The sequence below is a fragment of the Alexandromys fortis genome, unplaced genomic scaffold, assembly GCF_014885135.2.
Source record: "Alexandromys fortis isolate MF-2015 unplaced genomic scaffold, M_Fortis_MF-2015_v1.1 scaffold_30, whole genome shotgun sequence".
Classification (NCBI taxonomy): domain Eukaryota; kingdom Metazoa; phylum Chordata; class Mammalia; order Rodentia; family Cricetidae; genus Alexandromys; species Alexandromys fortis.
The window spans coordinates 6,182,982-6,198,033 of NW_026067922.1; the positions used below are offsets into that span (position 1 = coordinate 6,182,982).

The 15,052-nt window shown below is 44.5% G+C and overlaps 1 protein-coding gene across 3 annotated transcripts in view; it reads right to left on the reverse strand.

Moving 5' to 3' along the window:
• Vsnl1 (visinin like 1) overlaps positions 1-15,052 on the reverse strand; it is a 113,380-nt gene that overhangs the window by 52,511 nt on the left and 45,817 nt on the right. For all 3 annotated transcript variants that reach the window (XM_050141929.1, XM_050141931.1, XM_050141930.1), the window contains exon 2: positions 13,226-13,392. In XM_050141929.1, coding sequence (XP_049997886.1) covers positions 13,226-13,387 — 162 coding nt within the window. In that variant the 5' untranslated portion in view covers positions 13,388-13,392. The remainder of the gene's footprint in view (positions 1-13,225; positions 13,393-15,052) is intronic.

Sequence of the window (15,052 nt, forward strand, 5' to 3'; positions counted from 1 at the left end):
GAGCACCCTCCCTTTAAGCTGTCACTTCACACAGGGTCAAAGTATCGGTCTGTACCTCCAGCTGAGGGATCCAAGGGCTCACTGATAATGTGTGTAACATCACCTCATCCCTTTGTGGTCCTTAGTAACAGAACATCACTTTGTGGCCCTTAGCAACAGGACAGGGAGATGAACCAATGACAGCCTTTGTGTTGTTCTTGTCTCTGAAGACATGTCAGACACCATTGATAAGACAGTCCACTGGTCTTTGCTTTCAACCTAAAACACAGGACCTTTCTTCACTTCGAAGAGAAGATGGTACAGGTTTCATAGAAGAAACACATTTAGCCATTATGGAAACATCTGTGTTACCATTTATTTTCCTCTTGACTTGAAAATCCATAAATGCATGTCTTTCTACGCAAGTCTTTGCAAACTTTCTATGGACTAGAGGCTCAGGACAGGTTCATTCTTTTTAAGCAAGGGGTGCCACAGGGTGGACATTTCCAGTGAGAATTGACCTTCAATGACAGATCAGTTATGTGACCCTGATCAGTCGGCAGGAAACTCTAATATGCCCTGGGCAGGAGCCTACCTTTCCATGGTTGGATTCTTACTTTTCTCTGTTCCTCCTGCTCACCACCAGCCCCGAGAAGGGACGGTCTCTCTGTCCTGTTTATATCCTCGCTAATTCTCAGTTGTAGCTCTGACCATCCAGTCTCTTCGAGAGCTGTACCAGACTCTTTCTTACCAGTTGACTCTTTCCCTCCTTTGAGCCCCCAAAGCCCTGACTCTCCTACAAATTTATTTAGTTCTTTGTGCCCTTTTGTGATACGGGGAAGGGGGTCAGTCATGGCTCTCCAGTGTTGGGTTCAGAAACACACATACAAGGTACAGACAAGTTCTTGATGAAAACCTTAGGCATGTTTGCCACCAGCCTTTCATTGGAGGGCACAAGAGCTCCCGAGGTTTCCCCTTGTGGCACTGGGAGCATGGGGAAGAGAAAAAGTAACTTTTCATGGCTTGTACTGTTTATTTTGTGGTTCTAAAAGAACACCCTGATAGACCACCTCCCTCTTCATGCACGCCCTGGCAAGGGTTGCGTGGCAACCATCTAGTGATTCATCTGGAGGCTGTGAGTACAACGTTTAGGATTTAGTCATTTTCTGGGATCAATACCTCTACGATCTGGATCCGCTCATATCTCCCACCCTAACTTTTACCAGAGACCTCTTTGGTTAGCTGCTATTTCAGCCAACCATTTAACACCATCTTGTTCTCTTTCTTATTAGCCCCATGTTCTCTTGTTTGATAAGGGCTTAATGCTTATGTTCCCAAGGTCTTCTGTTAAAATCCTGGACTTCCTGGTGATGGCAGTAGGTGGTGATTAGGTCACAGGAAAGGCTTTTATGAACAGGATTTGTATTGCTACACAAAATGCCCTAGAGAGGGGCTGGGGGAGGACTCGGTGTGTCATACACGTGTTTGAGTTTGGATCTCCAGAACCCACAGGAAGCTGCAAGTGGTACCATGTATCTATAATCCTGGTCCCTAATGTGAAATGGGAGATGGAAACAGGAAAATCTCCAGAAGTTTGTGCACCCAACTAATCTGGTATGTGTAGTGGTTAGCCACAGGAAACCGCATCTCAAACATGGTGAACGGCAAGGACCGATAGGACTGAAGTTGCCCTCTGACCTCCACATATGCGTTGTAGCATGTGCATGGCCCTCTCTCTCTCTCTCTCTCTCTCTCTCTCTCTCTCTCTCTCTCTCTCTCTCTCTCTCTCACACACACACACACACACACACACACACACACACACGAGAGTACATTGGTTCCTTCCATTTTGTGGAGAGGAAGCACCATTTATGAGTCAGAAAATCCCCAGCCTCTCAATTTTCCAGCCTCAAGAACTATGAAAAGTAAACTTTAATTGTTCATAGGCTACCCAGTTAGTGGTGTTCTATCATCACAGTTCCCTGGGACTAAGATGCTGCCCTTGTGGATTTTGTAGGTTATACCTTCCTGGGAGGGATGAAGCAACAAATTCTACTTAGATTTCAAGGTTTAATCAAATTGTTCAAATTCTTTATCTAGAAACTTCTTACACCAGACAATTGGTATTGACTTGTATAAATATATTTTCTATCTCTGTCTTAGCTATTCATGCAGACTTCTGTATTTTTCTCTAGGCTCAGAAGCTTAGAGGATTTGGGATGCTGGACTCGGTGTTTTTCCTGCCCCCTTGTTCTTCAGAAGGTATCAGGTTGCTATTGCTGTTACTGGGGACTGTTTTCTGAAGACGAATGACACTTGATGCATCTCTGTGTTACTGACCTCAAGAGGATTTTCCCCTAAGTTAGAGCCAATGAGGTTCTTGGAAAATTTAGGCTTATTTTTACAACTGACTTCTCCCCTTCTGTCCCCTTTGATAATAGGCCCGAGACTGAGTTGTGAGCCTCCAGGGCAGGGTCCGAGTCATAGTAACATCAACATCAAAAGACAACTGCCACAAATTCAGCAGTGACCCTCAGAGAAAAACGAGAGGAAAGGTCAAAGGCCAAGAACCATTTCAAGTAGAGACAAGGAAGAGAAAAAGAGGAGAGAGAACATCATCAGTGAGCTCAAGGGCTTTCTTCTCTCAGGAGCTCAATGGACAATTCACAAGGGTGGGTACGGGTTCTCTTGTGGGTGAATCCACTGAAGCAAAGACCTGCGGTGTCTCTCGTGCCCATGGGCACCAACAGCATAACCCAATACCATAACTTCAAAGTGTCAGAAAATCTAGAAGAGCAAAGCTGCTTTGAACTGAGAGATTGATATTTAAGTTTGCGTGCTCAAATACAACCCCCTAAGAGAAACAGGATATTTCTTTTTCTCAGTCTATTTCCAACTAAAAATAAGCTGCCCTTGGTCAGTGGACTGCAGATAACTAAAGAGAGAGCATCTCTGTCTGGCTGCACACTTTTCCTGTCTGATATGTCCTTTGGTGTATTAACTGGTGTGATCTGCCCCAGATACCCCTGTTCCATTCCACATGCATCTTGCCTCCTATCTGCAAAAAGGAAGGGGTGGACTAGGGGGACTTGCAGGGGCAACCTTAGGCTGAAGACAGAGACGTTGAGGTATTGTGTAAAAGCATTCCTTTAGGATGTGCTGGTGGAAGGTCTATCGATGGCCCTCTAAATACACCAACCTTATCGTGGGAAAGCCTAGTCCCAAGGTGGGAAAGCCATAGAAAGTGATTTCACACCGCAGACACAGGAGAAGGTTATCACTTGGACCTCTCTGGGGGCAAAAGCCACCTCTAACTCAAGCCTCGCTGGCAGCTCATTGCTGTCTGCATTTCACTGTGACCAAATGTGACTGGGACCTCACCCCTCTCCTTGTTTCCCCAGACTCTCTCCTTATTGTCGTTTCTTTTGAAAACCCTAGTTCTTGTTTTCCACATTAATTCATGTTGAAGTGCACCTCAGTCCTATTGGCAAACATTTCACTTTTAAATGAGTCCCAAGCCTCTCACCGAGACTTCCTGCATCCTCGCCAGCCCAGCCAAGATGACATTACATCTTATGTAACAGCTGTTTCCCTAAGGGACTAAAATGCATCTCTGTAGAGGTCTGCCCAATAATTCTTTAAATGAGCTGTAGTCTCAGTTACCTCCGACTGACAAGCAGAATCTCACTCCTTGAAGATTGTTCATCCCCATGATTTTCTTTGAGCCCAAAATTCTATTTTCAAAATTGATTTGAGAGATTATGGTTGAGACTGGAAAGCTGAATCAGTTGGAAACAGGCAAGTGTCTATTGGGCAAGCATGAGGATCTGGGTTCGAATCCTCAGCACTACATAAATGCTAGACATGGCAGTGTATGTTGGTAACTCCAGTGCTGGCAGGGGTGGAGACAGGGGGGCCCCTGGAGCTGATTTTCCAGTTAGCCTAGCTGAGTGATAAACTCCAGTTTCAGTGAGAGACCCTGTCTCTACAAAATAAGGTGGAGCGTGTCAGAGGAAGACATCTGACATTGACTTTTGGCCTCCACATGCATGTGTTTGTGTGACACTCACACACACATCCACGTGAACACATTCAAACATCACCCATGCACACACACATAGCCCACATACATGAGACAATAGTCATCTTTTCTTCTTTTAATAAAATGTCTTCTGAAGAAGTGAGGTCTTGATGTTTCCCCACTTGTACTAGCTCAGAGCTAGGGCTCAAGGAAACAGCTCAATCTCGGTCTTGGATGAATCTAAGACAGTTTATTTACTCACACACGTGAGCACATGCATGCGCGTGTGCGGGCGCGCGCACACACACACAATGAGCAAAATACTGATTAGAAATCACACTTTCTCTCTCTCTTTCTCTGTGCGTGTGTGTATGTGTGTGTATGGCATATGTGTGTGCAGTGTGCAAGGAGACTAGAGGATAATGAATGCATTCTGCTTTATGACTCTCTGTTTTATTCCCTTGAGACAGGGACTCTCATTGACCCGGGAATCAGGCTTGTGGACAACAACCCCTAGGGAGGATTCTCATGCATTTGCTCTCTCTGTCTCAGCACACATACAATTGTAACTGGCTTTTAAACACAGGGTTTGGAGATTTGAATTGAAGTCTTCAAGCTTTCTCACAAGTGCTCTCACTTGCTGAGACATGTCCTTAGTCCAGAAACCTCTATTCTTGTTTGTATACCATTGAAGTTAATTTGAAGATCTAGTTTAGAAAAGTTTTTTTTTTCCCCTCTTCTGTCTTAGTGATGGTTAATAGTCTGTAACTAGTGTCAAGGGACCTAGAAGGTTCTGTCAGTCAATTGTTAGAAGCATCTTTTGGAGCTCTTGGCATTTCTTAGGGCTACTCAGATTTGTATAAATTCAGTGAACGCTGTGCTGAGAGAGAGACACACACTGTTCTTTCGTGGTAATAGAATCCCCGAAGTCTACTGAAGGAGAGCCCTTGGTTAATATCTAGACATGTTCTCAATATCTTAGCCATGCATTTTCTCCACTGTAGGTACCCGGCAGGTAGCAGCCCTGAGGAATATGCCCACGCCTCTGTCAGCAGAGCAGTCAGCCCAAGTAACCAGTGCTGACATTTAAGAGCTATGGACACAAATCAACTTTTAGGTTTGTATGGATGCTGTGACACTTGTCCAAAAATGAAGGCACTTGTTCATAGTTGTGCAGCAGCTAGACAAGACCAATTCTATAAAACAAAGGTTTCTACCTACAGTCCTATAGCTATTTATATGTTATGTTCAGCTTTCAGAAAGAATGCCTTACAATTCAAAGGGTCGACTTTAAAACCATAAGAGCAAAAATGGAAAGAATTCTGAATATATTAACTAGAATTTGCTATTTTATTAAACATATTTATTACCAAATATCCAGCTACTCTGAATTCAGTAATTTTATTTATTAATTATTTACATATGTGTATGAGCATGTAGTGGGTGGATGGGTGGTGTATGTATATGGGTTGGGTGTGTCTTTTTCTAAAGGGGTGCATAATTGGAGGCCAGGGAAGGTGGTTAGGTGTCCTTCTTTATCAATCTCCACTTTATTCCCTTGAGGCAGGGTCTTTCACTGAATCTGGATCCAGGCTGACATCCAGGAAGCTCTACAACGCTAGGGCCTCAGGCATGTGTTCACATATACCCTGCTTTTAACGTGGTTTCGTGGTTTTACTATCAGGCCCTCATACTTGTATAACACCTGCTTACACCCACTGAAGCATCTTCCCAGGTCCTGTAACGTTTACTTTTTTTTTTTCTCATATATGACACTGGGTAATTCTGCCAATAGATTTTTCAGGAGAAAATTCATTTTCCAACACTTTTAGCCCTTGAGGGTTGTCCAAACTTTTGACACTGGAATTTGACGTAATGAGCCGAATTCCTGCACGGCTATCTCAGGATGCATATAGCCCATGGTCTATATATTAGATATGCCTGGCCTAGATAAGTTTTGCTGAACCCCACTGGTATATTTTGCTACAAATTAAGATGGTTTTGCCAAATAAGCAAAGTTGTGAAAATAAGCCAACTTTCCAGCTCTTCCAGGCTTGCGGCTTCCTGTAGACAATGTATACCTACACGAAAATTATGCCACAGAAAATGCATAGGAAACAGTCTGTGAGTGAGTGAGTGAGCCAGGCAGCTCATAGATGGAGGCGCCAGCAGGACGTTTTCTAACACCGGATTACGGAAGCTTTCAGGAAATGACCACTCGAGGGGGAACGGAATGTTTTGACAGGAACTCTTCTGTTATTTGTGAATAATTTTTAAAATTCAAACTGTAGAATCAGTGATGGTCAGATTGGACTCCAGGCACTGTTATCCTTTGCCTCACCAACATCTAACACTCTCTTGAGATGAAAACTTGGTCCAGTGGGCTAAGCTGGGGCTCAGGACACTTGGGCTGAAGCCCAGCCAAATGACACCTAGCTCTTCAGTTGTCTATGGGACATGACAAGCCACAGGAAATGAGCAGGAGAGTCTCCTTTCTTAGGGGAACGGGTATAAAAATCAGAATACTGAGTGGTTATTGGGTGACAGGTTTAAAAAAATGTCCCATGGCCTCTGAGATGACTTAGAGAGTGAAGGTGTTTGCCATGGAAACCCAAGGCTTGAGTTTGATCCCCTGGAACCACATAAAAGTATGAAGAAATGACTCCATACATGAACATCACACACACAAACACGAACACACACACATACACAGACATGTACACACACACACACACACAATGCCTTAAAGCCAATTCCCCATTCCCTTCAGTGTCTGGCATCTGGGAAAGGCTTCATTCTTGAGAGGATACAGTGCTCAGGGCATGAGAATCCATGATAGAAGTGGAGAGGGCACAGTCTTAGGCTGTGTCCTGAGAGCCTGCTACCCAGTTCTGAAATGCATGGTGGAGATCATTGACTAAAGCTTGGTTTTCTGTAGAGCCTTCATAGAGCCCTAGGTCCACCTCTGGATAGCTTCCTGTGCTGCCATCAAACTTGGCACATGAAATAAAACCCACTTCAGGCTTGGTTTTCTTAGAATAAAGGAGGGGATAATTCAAGATGCAAACATAGCTTATGATGGGCTGTGAATCAGTTTCATTTCCTTTCTCTTTGGGACTCCACCAAGTGAGGTGACGAGATAAGACTTATTATTTTCACCTACAAATAAGGAAACAGATCTGGAGAGGCAGAGGATTGGCAAATGTAGCTTAACTAAGATTGAGCTGCACATCTGTTAGTCTCTAAATGCCAAGAATATTTTAGCTAACCCTGTGACAACTTGTGTAACTCATCCCGAGACAACCAAAACAACTCCTGAGGATAATAATCTTGAAAGTCAATTTCAAATGTGTATTAACGTTTATTTATGGCTCTTTGCAGGCCTCAGCTGCTATGGCCTTCATGGCTTTGGTATTGACCTGACTGGGGAGATGGGCGATTGAAGAAATGACACATACATATACCAGAAAGCTGGGGTCACATGGGCCATGTGCTCTGATGGATATGCAACAGCAGTGGCATGGACACTTGGAAAATTTACTTATTATATACAGCTGAAGGAGGAGGCTGGTTGGATAATTTTAGTAGTGGGTCTCTGCAGGGGAGCACTCTCAGGCTACAATAATACAGGAAGGGGAGCACTCTCAGGCTACAATCTTTCAGGAAGGGGAACACTCTCAGGCTACAATCATCCAGGACAGGGAGCACTCTCAGGCTACAATCATCCACGTAGGGGAGCACTCTCAGGCTACAATCATCAATGCAGTGGAGCACTCTCAGGCTACAATCATCCACGTAGGGGAGCACTCTCAGGCTACAATCATCAAGGAAGGGGAACACTCTCAGGCTACAATCATCCACGTAGGGGAGCACTCTCAGGCTACAATCGTCTAGGAAGGGAAAGCTGTCGTTGATACTCTCGGTGTACACTGTCGATATCTACATTCAGACCAGCATAAGGCCTTGCCGTTCCCATAGCTGAGTCAGTAGGGTCCTTGCCATGGTTGCTGATACCAACAACACACACTCAAGACTTTATCCGTTCCCCATACTTAGCTAGGTTTGTCCTTGGTTTTGATATCAAAGTGGCAAAGCAAGCAGGGAATAAGAAATAGCCTTAATCCATCCTGGAAGAAGACTCCTGGAGAGGGCGCTTCCTCCCTCAGAGGTAGGGCTGCTTGTTCATCTCCAGAGTTTGCTTATTTCTGAAAATGGCAGCGGCTTCTCCGAATATGGATTAAAATGGCAAGCCGTCTTAATTTTGTGTTCTTGGCTTGGCAATCCAAACGACTGCTGGAAAGTGGAAGTGCTATGGGCAGAAAATCAGGTGCTTGGTTCTTGTTGACAAAATACAGTTCCTGTCAGCCTAGCTGCTGCAGTGCTAGGGCCGGGAGGAGAACACAGCATCTGCCATGACATCTGTGACCAGAGACAGGCAGGGAGCCAGGCATTCCTGACAGGGTGCCCATCAGCCAGGGAAGGTTCAGGGTTTATGTGTGTCAATGGCAAAGGAGCCTGGACTCTGCAGATTTTCGAGGGCCACCAACATGAAGCACCAGATACTGGGTGGATTAAGTTCAAGAGATATGCTATGGTATAGGATTCTGGAGGCTGCAAGTCTGACACAAGGCTCTGATAGGGTTGCTTCCTTCTGAGGTCTCTCTGACTTCCAGATGCTCTTCCCCTGGTCTTCTCTTCATATGTCCTGTGTCCAGACATTTCTTATTTCCATAAGGATACAATTCACAGTGGGTGTGGGGTCCACTCTATTTACTTGGTTTTAAGATAATCAGCTCTTTAAGGACCCTACATTTGGACACAGCCACATTCATATACACTAGGGGATAAGGTGACAAGGACCAGTTTATAGGGAATACAGAGTAGCAGAGAAGAGGTCCTGAGTTTGGAAAAACAAAACAAAAAAACAAGACAAAATAATAACCTACTACCCTAGTAATATTTTGTCTTTTAAGGTTAAGAGCAAAGGATTCCACCTGGACTACATTAGTTACCTTTTTGTGCTAATCTACTTTGAAGTTAGTTTCTCTGCTGCCCCGTCTTGTTCCATTACCCAGCATGAATGCCAACCTCTCTGTGACTGTGGTTGTTTGTGCCTTCTGTCTTAGCTCGGGAGATCCTGCTGGGCAGAAAGGATTGTCCCGAAGTTGTTCAGGGATATATATCATCACCACAAGGCTTCCCAAGAAGGAGCTATGTAGCCAGCAGCCAATTCTTCCTGAAGCATCTCTGTGGCAGGCTCCCTGCTCTCCACTAGGTTTATGAGAATTGAAATGTCGTGATTTTGGTCTACCTTTCTAAAGACTGAGTGTAGCACTTGTAGGTGCCATATCTAGATAGGTGCCATATCTAGATCGGGGCCACAATCTCACAAAGCTCACTCCAGCAGAGGAATGGGGTGGGTGGCTTGGGATAGATGGTCACTGCAGGGCACACCAACACATATGCACATGCAAAAATGTAAATTACTACATCAAGACAGTGAGGCTCCCTCATGCGCTGCTCAGTTCATTTGTGTGTATACATGTATAGTGTGTATGGCATGTATGTGTCCATGCATATGTGCACACATATGAGTGTGTGCGCGTGTGTCGGCCAGCAGTCCAGATCAGGTGTCTTCTTCAGTCTCAGTTGCTCTTCTCCTTATTTTTTGGGGCACTGTTTCTCACTGAGCCTGAAGCTGGCAGGTTTGGCTATGCTGGCGGCCATTGAGCTCCAGGGAGTCGCCTCTGTCTGCTTCCCACAGCACGGAACATCCCCAATCTTTAACATCTATGCAGCCTTTGCCTTTTGTGATGCTGTGAAATTTGACTTATTCTTCTAAACCTCTGCTCTCACACTGTTAAGGGTCCACTTTGTTATGAAGTTCCTTTGCAATTGGAACGCAAAGGTGTCTGCTGTGAGGGAGAGGACTAGGGTTGCGGCACCTGGCTTGGCAGGTGAGTGTTCCCCATTATTTCGTTCCTATCTCGGTCTTCACTGCAGTTGGTTCAAGAGAAGCCGAGAGGATGTCTGAAATAGCAAATTGCCAAGGCAGCAATAGAGGCTGCACAGAGACGAGAGGCTTCAGTGGGCTTTGTCCCATCAGTGACTGAAGTCCCCGCCAGAGGCTCTCGTCACTTGTTCTCCATCAGTGGGCTCTTCCTAACCACAGAGAAGAACTGCTGGAGAGACCCATTCCCCAGGATGCTGAGTCCAGACTTGCTGAACATGGGCACTCTTTAAAGGGAATTATTTCTCATCAAGTGGCTCCTGGCCTCCTCCATAGCCCTCAGCTTTTCCCTTCTCACCCATCAGAGCTGCTTCCCTTTTTTCCCATGGGCGTGGCATATGCCTTCTGTAATTCTCCCTTGATCTCGGTCTGTCCTCGAATGACTCGGAGATGACTTTGTTTTCTGCCTATCTGACACAAGAGCAGAGGCCATGTTCAAGTCTCACCATTAAGGGACTGAAATCAAAGACTGCCTGGAATATCCAAAGAGCTCAGAAAGTCTTGAAACATTTTCTTGAAGCAAAACCACTGGGGTATGATTTGGGGTGAGGATGGGAGTGGGGGTGGCAGGTGATCCGGGTCCACAGGTGTCTGTGTGTCCTAAAAACACACAGGTATGTGCACTGTTTGCACAGCTGAGCTTGAGGCAGAGGCTTCTGCAGTGTAGGAATGACACAGCTCATTTCCTACTTCTTCAAAGAGAAAAACCCCTTGATTCTAGACAAGTAATGGAGAATGCAGCACCCAGAGTTCTCTTAATCATGACCTTCAGTGACATGAAGGTGACTTTGACATGGCTCATTTGTCTCTGCTTTCCTTGATCAGAAGAATGGAAAACTTCCAAGCACAGGCTAACTCTAGAGGAGGAAATGGTGGGATATGAGACCAAGTGTGGAGGGGAGTCCCCTGGTGATCTAGGAAGCACATCTCTTCTACTCTGCTCAGAATTAATTTATAGCAAACAAATAATAGATGCATCTCCCAGAATTCCTACACAAAATGCTAATGATTAGTTACTTAGATTTTTTTAACAAATGCCATAGAAATCTTAAATTTGTATGTATATATACATAAAATATATGCATTTTATATAAAATGTATGCACTCATATACACACACTCATATATATACAGACATATACATATGCATGTGTGTTTATGTCCTGGTTTTTATTGTCAACTTGACAGACTGGCCTGGTGGCACTATCTATGGTAACCTGTCTTGATTGTTGGTTGGTGTAGGAGAGCCCGTCTCACTGTGGGTGGTCCCACTCCTGACCAGTATAGTTCTAGGTTCTATAAGAAAGTGGGATGACCATGAGCCAGAAGGAACAAGCCTGTAGCAGTGTTCATCCATGGCTTCTGCTTCAGTTCCTGCCCTGGCTTCCCTCAATGATACACAGTGACTTGTGGGTGCAAGCCAAATAAACCCTTTAGTCAGAGTGTATATCATCAAAATGGAAAGAGTAACCATGACTCTGTGTGCACATGTCTGTGTGTGCATGTGTGTGTGTTTGTGTGTGTGTGTGTGTGTGTGTGTAGGCCACAGTACATGTGTGGAGGTAAGAGGATAGCTTATGGGACTAACTTCTCTTTCCAGCATTCTGCCATGTGGTGTCTGGGGATCAAACTCAGGTAGCTGAGCTTGGTGGCAAGCACCTTCACTAGCTGAGCCACCTCATAGACCTCCCATTGCGATCTTATACCATGTACATTGCATAACATATATTTCTTTCTACATACACTTGAGGATATATTTGAAATATCATTGGGGCTTTTACATGATCAGAAATGATCAGCCATCAATTGGGGTGCCTGTCAATCATATGATTATTAGTTTAATTAGCTAGCTAGTCAGCTTTTAATTCAATACGCAACCACAACTCACCATCCTGAAACACAGCTGAGATTTTAACACAATCAGGACTCCACCACACAGCCATCTCCCCACCTCTTCCCTTGCTTCTTCCTCTCTTCTTTCCTTTCCTTTCCTTTCCTTTCCTTTCCTTTCCTTCCTTTCCTTTCCTTTCCTTTCCTTTCCTTTCCTTTCTTTTTCTTTCCTTTCCTTTCCTTTCCCCACCACCTCACGTCACTTTACCTGTAGCCTTACAAAGCTCATTTTAATTTTATTCCTGTCTAATTTAGAATCTCCCGTCTGTACTTGTGTTTTAGCATTGCTGGAGTTCAACCATCGCAATGGTAAGTGTGTCCCAGCTCATTTTCCATGTTCCCAAGAAAGGGCATTTGGGGGTGCTTCCCAGTCTCATCACTGTGCACAGAGCAGCGATGAGCAAGTCCCTTCTTCTGTGTGCCCCTTCTTGAACACACGGAAGAGTGGAAGCGCTGGATCAGAGGCTATGAGAAATGTTCAGCCCCAGAGATAAAGGCGCTCCCTCAAAGCTCTGCACAAACCTCCCACACACGGCTAAGCACCTGGATAGTTCACGTAGCTCGCACTGACATTTGTTATAATAAAATAATAAAAAGCAGCATTTTCTACTTGGTATTTCAGGCAGAAAAGGTTAAAGCAAAAAAAAAAAATGCATCTCTTCCGCCAGTGTAACATTATGTAAGTGTCTGCCCACAAGATGGAACGCCCTAGATTATGCCAGAACCACTGTAATTCACAAACTCAGGCAAACCCAAACAGAAATTGTACTTTGCTGATCGCCAATATCCATGCAAAGATTAGCTTCTAAGCAGTATAAAGTACTGAGGCCATGGGGTAGACAGTGATGATGATTCAATCTATGAACACCTTCTTCTAAATGAGCTGTGTTGGGACTTGGAATCCTTACCTGCAGATAGGAGAAGTTTTTTTTTTTTTTTTTTGTGAAAAGTTGCTCACAGGTACTCTCTCTTTTACTGAGGAAAAAATATATCTATCTATACATGTATGGCCACCAGGAGACACCATCTGGAAGCTCTTTATGGCTCTTTTAGCAGGTGCTATCACCGTCTAAAACCACATGCAGTATTTTAACAACTATTTTTTTTCTTGTTCAGAAATTGCTTCACTTATCTGTAGAAACACACACACGCGCACATACGCACACGCACGCGTGCGCGCACACACACGCGTGCGCGCGCGCGCGCACACACACACACCCCTCTGCGTCCAAACGGTGTTTTAAAGGTTAGAATGGAAAAATCCACCGGAGTCGAAGCTAGCCGGCTGGATCTCATTTGGCATGAGAAGCCGCGGGAATCGCGTACCTTCACGTACAGCTGCTGGAACTCCTCGAGATTCAGCCTCCCGCTAGGACAGTCCTTGAGGAACCCCTTGTACCACTGCTTCAGCTCATGCTCGTTGAACTCGGTGCTCTTCACCAGGTCCTCCATGACTTCGGGGGCCAGTTTGCTGTTCTGTTTCCCCATTGTGCCTGCAGGAAACCACAAACCACATTAATGCAGTCAGCACGGCGGCCAGAGCTCAACGCCTGCCTGTCTCACCACAGACTCCGTGAGTCTGCATCCTTCCACTTCGTATTGGAGAACAGAGGGGAACAGGAAAACCCCTTTGGACGAGCCTGAGGTCTGCGCAGCTTGTCCTCCCTGTCATCATGTCACCCGTCACAAGACATTGACTCTCACATGGAAACCATTGTACTTGATGTTCATGTCAGGCTTGGGGAAGCTTGGTGTCTACTCCTGTGAGCTACAGTTCACGAGCACTCGGTACCCAGGCAACTAGTTTTACATTTAGCTTGCAGGGGTATTGGGAGAGATATGGACAAAAACCATGGGAAAACATAATAACCAAAAGTTTAGAAATCGGCTGGGAAAACCTGATCATCTATCATGACGTCACAGTTGGTCTTGTCCCCAAATCCCAGGCTTTTTCTTTTTTAATTGAATAAAAACAGCCCGTTTTGATTAGCCACAATAATTCTCACTCTTTTCATCTCTAGACATTCTCTACAAAACTACCCTCCATGTTGACTTTTTCTGAAGATTGGTGAGTGAATTTTTTATCAACTACATTCATCCTGTCCGTTTTAATCATTCGAAGTTAAAACGCCAGTGCATGAAGTCACGTCTCCTGCGTGAACTGTAAACTTGCATGGCCGAGGGCAGAATATGAAGCAGGAGGGCAGGTCACGTTCAGAATCTCCAGATTGTCACCTTGATCTGTAATTAACTATGTGTGTTAGACACAAAAACATTAATTATCATCCTCTTTCAATTTATTCATACAATACATTGGCAGATGTCACAAAATCCAGCTTTAGTGTGCTGTCCAACTAAGAGATAAATAGGCAAAAATGAAAAAGAATAACTTGAAATTAAAATGCTTGTAATTTTGCTAGATAATTAATATTTAAAAATCCTTTTAATGCTGTTTTATTATAATAAAGTAATAACTGTGCCCAATAAGCCTCAGAGTGACTGAAAAAAATTCATGTTCATCTGGGGATACATCAGAGAGAAGAGTCTCAGAAGATGTCCAGCTAGCAGGGTGAGCTAGGTTTTAAAGAACGTACTCAGACGAACCAATTATTCCATGCGCTTTAAGTAAGTCTATACTTGCAACAACCTTGAGGGGAAACTGTGAGCTCATACTTTGAGGTTGTAATTATTTAAATCTTTTCCTAAACCAGATCCTGCACCCTTCATCAGTAACCTGCCCCGACATTTGAACGGGTGTCTTTCACTGTGATGAAACCAAGCCACGCTCCCTACTTCCAGGAAAGCTTCTACCTTGGCATCATCCCAGCAGCATGGAGCCGTTCTGAGGGTACTTTAGGATGGCCCAGTTATGTTCCAAAGTCCTCTGCTTGACAAAGGGGGGCTCCAGGACCAGCACCTCTGCCCCTTCTCAAGGAGCCTGTCTACTTACTTTTGCTGTGATTTTCACTTCAAAGTCTTTTATTAGCAATAATAGTCTCTTAATTATAAGTTGCTGTGGCATTCCACAGCTGGATGTAACTCAAGTGGGTACTCAGGTGTGAGATTTAATTAATCTGGGCAAGAAAACTGTAATTTATTGTGAGCCTCAGAATCAAAAGATGGGGCCTCCAAAACTGTCACTTTGTTCTTTCG